This window comes from Chelonoidis abingdonii, chromosome 1 (assembly GCF_003597395.2).
Source record: "Chelonoidis abingdonii isolate Lonesome George chromosome 1, CheloAbing_2.0, whole genome shotgun sequence".
Lineage (NCBI taxonomy): Eukaryota > Metazoa > Chordata > Testudines > Testudinidae > Chelonoidis > Chelonoidis abingdonii.
Genome location: NC_133769.1, coordinates 96,457,095 through 96,463,316, shown reverse-complemented (window position 1 = coordinate 96,463,316; position 6,222 = coordinate 96,457,095). Strand labels below are relative to the sequence as shown.

General features: G+C 44.4%; 1 protein-coding gene across 1 annotated transcript in view; it reads left to right on the top strand.

Annotated features, from left to right (window-relative positions):
- The window catches only part of MEI1 (meiotic double-stranded break formation protein 1), a 55,614-nt gene extending 49,392 nt beyond the window's left edge, over positions 1-6,222 (top strand). Inside the window, exons 28-31 of the mRNA XM_075067879.1 lie at positions 2,939-3,045; positions 3,791-3,922; positions 4,354-4,463; positions 6,046-6,222. Of these exons, the coding sequence (XP_074923980.1) occupies positions 2,939-3,045; positions 3,791-3,922; positions 4,354-4,463; positions 6,046-6,091 (395 nt within the window). The 3' untranslated portion in view covers positions 6,092-6,222. The remainder of the gene's footprint in view (positions 1-2,938; positions 3,046-3,790; positions 3,923-4,353; positions 4,464-6,045) is intronic.

Sequence of the window (6,222 nt, the reverse complement as noted above, 5' to 3'; positions counted from 1 at the left end):
TTTTTTTTATATATATATATATATATATATATATACTGGATATATTTTATAGCTGCTTTCACTTCATTTTCAGGTTCATTTTTAACCAGCACTGGCTTCTTCCTAGATTGTGGCTTTTTAGGCATCTATAGTAAGGTGTTCTTAAATGATTCCCAATTATCATTCAAATTTTTCTTATTAAATTCTTCCTCCCAGCTGGTTTGGCTCACAAGTGCTTCGTGAAATTAGCCCTATTAAAGCACAAGTATATATATTACTGGTCTGGACTTAATTCTGCTTTCCCATTATAATGTGATTAATTCATGATCACTTATACCTAAGCTACCATTACTTTTTAGTTCTGTGATTCAGTTCTGCTTCTGTGGGCTGTGTAAATATACTCAGAGAGAGAACACCAAAAAATGAATGGGCACCAAACAAAACGGTCCTTGTTGGCAGGAGGAAATTAGTAAATGAAAATGGGATGTTACAGATGAATGCCACTCAGTAGCCCAAGTGTGTCTCTGATAAAGTCCCCATCGAATAAAAGAGAGAGCAAATTAGGAGGAGGTTCCCACTGATTCAATGTTAAACAGATCACATGCTGTTTCAGCGTTTCAGCAACAGTCTAATATCACGAACTGTGGAGTTTGGAGTATCCTAGTTTGGAATTCTAAGAAAGGGGAAAACAGTATGGATCTGTTTTTATGGCCGTAGTTCCCAGAACCCGAGGTCAGGATTGGGGTCCCATTGTGCTGGCTGCTATAGAAATACACAGGAAGATATGCTCCCTACCTGGGTAAGAGCTTACAACAGAAGAAGGTGAATGACCTACAAAAGGTGGGGAGACAACCAAATGGATACAGTTTTTCTGTACACTCTGAGCTTGTTTACACACCCAGTTGCACCAGTTTTATTTAAGGTATGATTTTAAACTGATTTAGCTAAAACTGGTACAGAAGGCTATGTGGATACTCTTTTTGGTCTGAACCAGGCTTATTTAGCTTAAATAGATTAGGAAGGTGCTTAAGCAAAACTAAAATAAGCCACTCATACTGAAATGGGAGTGTCCACAGGGCTTTTAGTCAATTTAACTAAACTAGTTTTATTAAACCATTGCAAACGTTCCTGGGGGAATTCTGTGCCAAAAAAATTAAAATTCTGCACACAATATTTGAAAGTTCTGCAAAAATCTGCATATTTTGTTTGTCAAAATAACAGCATAATCATGCCAGTTACAATTATTTTGGTAATTTATTTTAAAATATCTGTTAGCAAGTGTGTCTGTAACAATACAGACCAAAACAAAAAACATTCTGGTAATTTTTTTTTTGACAGATAGATTCCTTACCAGGCATATTAAGACAGAACTTTGTGTCATTCATTTAAACTACAATACAGAACTGTATTTCCTGCACCTGTCAGAAGCAGTGCAAAGGCTTGGGGGAGTCGGGGTAATGGAGCAGCTGACGGAGAGAGAAGGAGCCTAGGAATGAACCAGGAGGGTGTTGGGTGTGGGTGGGAGGTTTTTCTTTGGGGGTGGGGATTGTTATGGTGTTGGGAAGCCTCCTCCATTCAGACCCTGGCTGACCCCAGACCTCTCCTACTCAGGCTCTTCTGCCCCTGTACCCGCACCCCTCATCCGCATGGGTCTCTGCAGCCCCACAACCCCGTCCCCAGGCGCCACGCTGTCACCGCACTAGCTCCTGAGCCCATGCTCCAGTTTGTCCTGCGCACTAGCCATTCTGAACCCCAGTCTGTGACCCCCCCAGCAGCCCTGTGTGCCCCACTCTGTCCTAACCTGGCTCTGCAGGGAGGGTGCTGTGATGAACTTTTACTCATGGGGGAATTATGCAGAACTGGGCATAGAATTTTATATTTTCCCACATAAATATATTTTGCCTAAGTGCTGCAGTTCTGCCCTTTGCCCACCAGAGGCCACTGTGGCGCTAGTGCAGCTGGCTAGTCTGGTGCCACAGCGACCTCTGATGGGCAAAAAGTGGAACTGTAGCACTGTAGGCAAAATGTTTTTTATGCGAGAAAATACAAAATTATGCAAGAGAGATGAATTCTGTGCATCCACAGATGTGCAGATTTCCCCCAGGAGTGAAGGCCTAAATGTACACACTGAGCTCTTGTTTTCATTACTAAATCCCCTTCAAATCTAGTTGACTGCCCCATATCCTATCCTTAATTAGTTGGCCTAATCACTTTGGGTATCACAAAAGAAATAGGCCTTGCAGAAGAATTTGAAAGAGGAGAAGGTACTGGCCTTTTGGATGAGGCTGGGGAGAGACTTCCAGAAGTAGAGGCAGTGTGGAAGAAGGCATGAAGATGGCTGTGGGTGAAGTGGGCAGACAAGGCTAGTATAAGTCACAGAGCAGAGGGGAAGGGGTAAGGATTTCTCCATGAAATTATAATGGGGTGTAATTCTTTATAGGTGTACACTATTAACACATGGCCATATGTAAGTGATGATGATATCTGTCACAGTGAGAGGAGAACCTGGATATCCCTTGTAGTTCTTGGCTAGGAATAGCCCCCTACTCTTTCTGAAAAGTGCCCCTAAACATCTGTTTAACCATCACTTGCACAAATGCCAGAGACAGGGAGAAGGCAACTGGGCTTACTGTCTCAGACGATTGGCTCATTGGATGCTGCAGCCTCCACACCCAGTACGTCACTGTCGTGTCTGAATTAGAAATGAGCTAAAGTGCTGGTGTGAGGCCCCAAACCAGAAAGCAGTGGTTGAAGAAGAGGCTAACCCTTTGGTCTCCTAGCCAATAAACCCTCTCCTGATGAAGGGATATAAAACAAATACCACTTTTGTCTCCTGTGGCTTGATGTCTTGCAGGAAGAACAGAAGGATTTGGCATGAAGGAATGCTCTTATCTAAGAGCACCCTGCCACTGCAGTTTTTAAAATCACTTGTGATGGGTTTCTCTTCTTGCTTCTCCAGCACTCCATGTCGTCTCACAGCCCTGGAATCGATTCTTGCTCTTCACGTTACTGGATGGTGGCGAGAACTCCTTCCTTCGTCCAGAAATTCTCAGGCTGATGACTTTGGTGAGCAGGGGAGGAGTAGACAGTTCTGCAAATCTATTGTATATTAGTACAATGCAGGTGTGTACATTATTGGATGGTACATCATAAGTTTACCTCCCAACATGCACACTTCCATTGCTTTCATTCTGTAACTGTATTCTTGGTCCATAATTGGACAACAAACTAATAATCTTGAAGTGCAGAAGGGAAGTCTCGTACACATTTTGCCCTTTAGGTGGATACACCCTGTTCTTCCTCTGTGTAACATTCCCATCATACTTGGGGGCGGGGAGAGAAAAGAGAATATGTGGTTTTCTTTGCTTTACTGCATTGTTGAAGCACTGGTCTCACATGTCAAATATGTGAGAAGATATTGTTGAAAGAAAGACGATGGCAGCTGATCTAAGACTCTGCCCTTCCCTACCTGAGGTCTTGCCTGCTCAAGAAAGTTGCACTGGTTTAACTTCAGTTTCAATGGATTTAGTCAAACCAGTGAAAACCCCTGTGTGGATACTCTTATTTCAGTTTAAGGATGGTTTATTTTGGTTAGGCTTCAACTGATCCTTAATTGACTAAATCTAAACTGAAATAAGCCTGATTTAAACCATAAGTAGAGTGTTTGCACAGCTTTTTGCATTGGTTTGACTAAACTGGTTTAAAATCTCACCTTTGGTGAAGTGAAGCTTCCTTGTGTAGCTGTAGATGAGTCACCACTGGAATTAGTGTGACTTCTGTTATTAAATGCCCCTTTTTCCTGTTGGTCAAGTTTGTGAGATATCGGAGCAGCAATATTATTTCTCGAAGTGAAATTAGCCAGATACTCCAAGAGGCAGCAAAAGCCAAGTTAGTAGAGCTTCCTGGTGCCACATCCCACGCCCTACGCGTCTTTCTACTTCAGGTAAGAGTGCTGGCAAGGCCCAGGAGGAAAAGGGAGTTGGGGACATGTGAGAAGAGGTTATAAGAAGGGGATCCCACAAACAATCTCTTCTGTTTTTGCTATGAGACTTGGGAAACACTTCGGGTTCTGTGAGGTAGAAGATAATGGGGTAGGGAGGATCCCGCAGATGATCAGCTTGGCTGTTTGTGTCTGGTGCAGTCAGGGAGGTACTGTGGAACAGGAAAGCAAAACGTTTCAAGCAGTGCCCAGATTGTATTGTTTATGTTGCTATGAGCCCCTCTGCCTATTGAATCTCACCCTTTGTAATAAGAAGAGCGTGGGGTTCATTGCCATGGAGGGGGGAATGGGGGAAGGAAGGGATGGAGATGTGAAGGAACAAACTAGTTAGTTGCCCTTTGGTCTGGAAATCATCCCTTTCCTTCGGTATTCAGCTTCAGAGTGGGAGTTGTGAGTTGGAGCCAGCCCTGGAAGGGACCATTCAGACCTTGCTGGAGAGCCTCCCAGCCAGGACCAGGACCCGTCTAAGCCCACAGGATATGGTGTATCCTTTTGCAAGACACACATCCTTGGTAAATCACATTGCTAAGCAAGGCGCAGCAGTCAGGCTAGGGATGATATTTAATCTGTTGCTCATGCCATCTTCCCTTCCAGCTAAGACTGAATGAGAGTAAGAATGTATTCAGTACATCTCCACTTGTTGCAGATGCCAAGACCCTCATGTGGAGAACTGGCCATGGGCATCATGTGATGAAAAAAATCCTAATTGCGCAGAAAAGGGATTAATGATACCTAGCCCCTCGCTACCTGTGCTTGGAATGGTGTCCTGGTGGGATGATGTTTGTCCATCAGAGACAGCTTGAGGAGTGAGTACAGGGCTGGGGACTAGGAACATCTGGTCATGGCCCCATTTTTGACTCCTCTCTAGGCCGAGTGATTCACTTAACTTCTCTGTCTGCCTCAGTTTTTCCATCTGTTAACTGGTGCTGCTACTCATTTTTCTTTCCTCACAGGGGTGACATGAAGATAACTAGATGCTTGTAAAGCATTTTGAAAACAACCACCATTATGCAAGGACTAGATATTATTGTTAGCCCTTGTTAAAAGGGCAGGTATGTCTTGTGGCATTGTCAAGCATCTCCCCTACCCACCCTGGGCTAGAAGCAGAGTTGTTGGGCACTGCTTGCAATTAGAACTAGCTCTTCTCAACCAGAAGGGTCATTTAGCCCAAAGTTACTATTGTTGGGGGTTGGGAAATAGAGTATATTTCTAATTAAGTGGCTACTTGTCTCTAAAATTAGCTGCTTTAGCCTGCCTGACTTCTTCACACTGCATTGTCTCAGCCAGCTAATGCCCCAGACACTGTCTCTGTTCTTGTGCCTGTGCAGGGGACTCAGTCCAAAGTGCTGCTGAAGCTAATGCTGTTGTGAGCCACCTGTAGTGCAGTGACTGTGAGGCATCTCTGTTGCCTTTGACAATCACATGGGAGTCACCCCTTAAGGAGCCATCTTTTAAGTAAAACCCCCACTGGGTGGCTGGCGCCACCCTCAGGATTCCTGCCAGAGTGGTTCCACCATCATCCCATGTTGGGAGCTGAGGTTTGCTCCAGAATAAAAGTTCTCAACCTGCACGTATTGATCCCATTCCCCATGAGGTTCCCTGCAAATGTCTTTTTTACAGGTAGAGGGGGTAGCGCCCTGAGCCATCTCCCTTATTCCTTGCCTCTGGGCTGTTGCAACTGGTCTTGCGATGCGAGGGAGGCCCATAAATCCTTGCACTGTTTTTTACAAAGGATTCTGGCTCCATCTGAATAGGAATGGTGATGAATGACTGCATGTGAGGGTCACTGTATGGAAAAGCGAGAATCCTCTAGTTGAAAGTCAGGCTTTTAAGTTTAACGTTGTCTGGAAAGCCATTCCCCTCCCCACAGCCAGAACCCAGTTTTAGGGAAAGGACACACCTAGTAGCTTCTCAGCAACATGTGTTGAGCACTGCCAAACAGTATCAGAGGGGTAGCTGTGTTAGTCTGGATCTGTAAAAAGCAACAAAGAGGCAATTACAACAGCAAGTTGGGTTTTCCTGGTTTGTCCTTATCTTTGGTTTTCCATTCATGCCACCAATGTCAGATGCCTGGGAGGAGTGGCTGTGTCTCTCTCACACATTGCAGACTGAAACAAGAGGAGGGAGCACATGGAGCAGAAAAATAAGAAATGAACAGAGAAAAAGATCATTCCTGCCCTTTTCCCCAGAGAGTGGCTTAGAAAGGAGCAATAACAGGAACGGTTGGTAACTGGTTTTCAAAA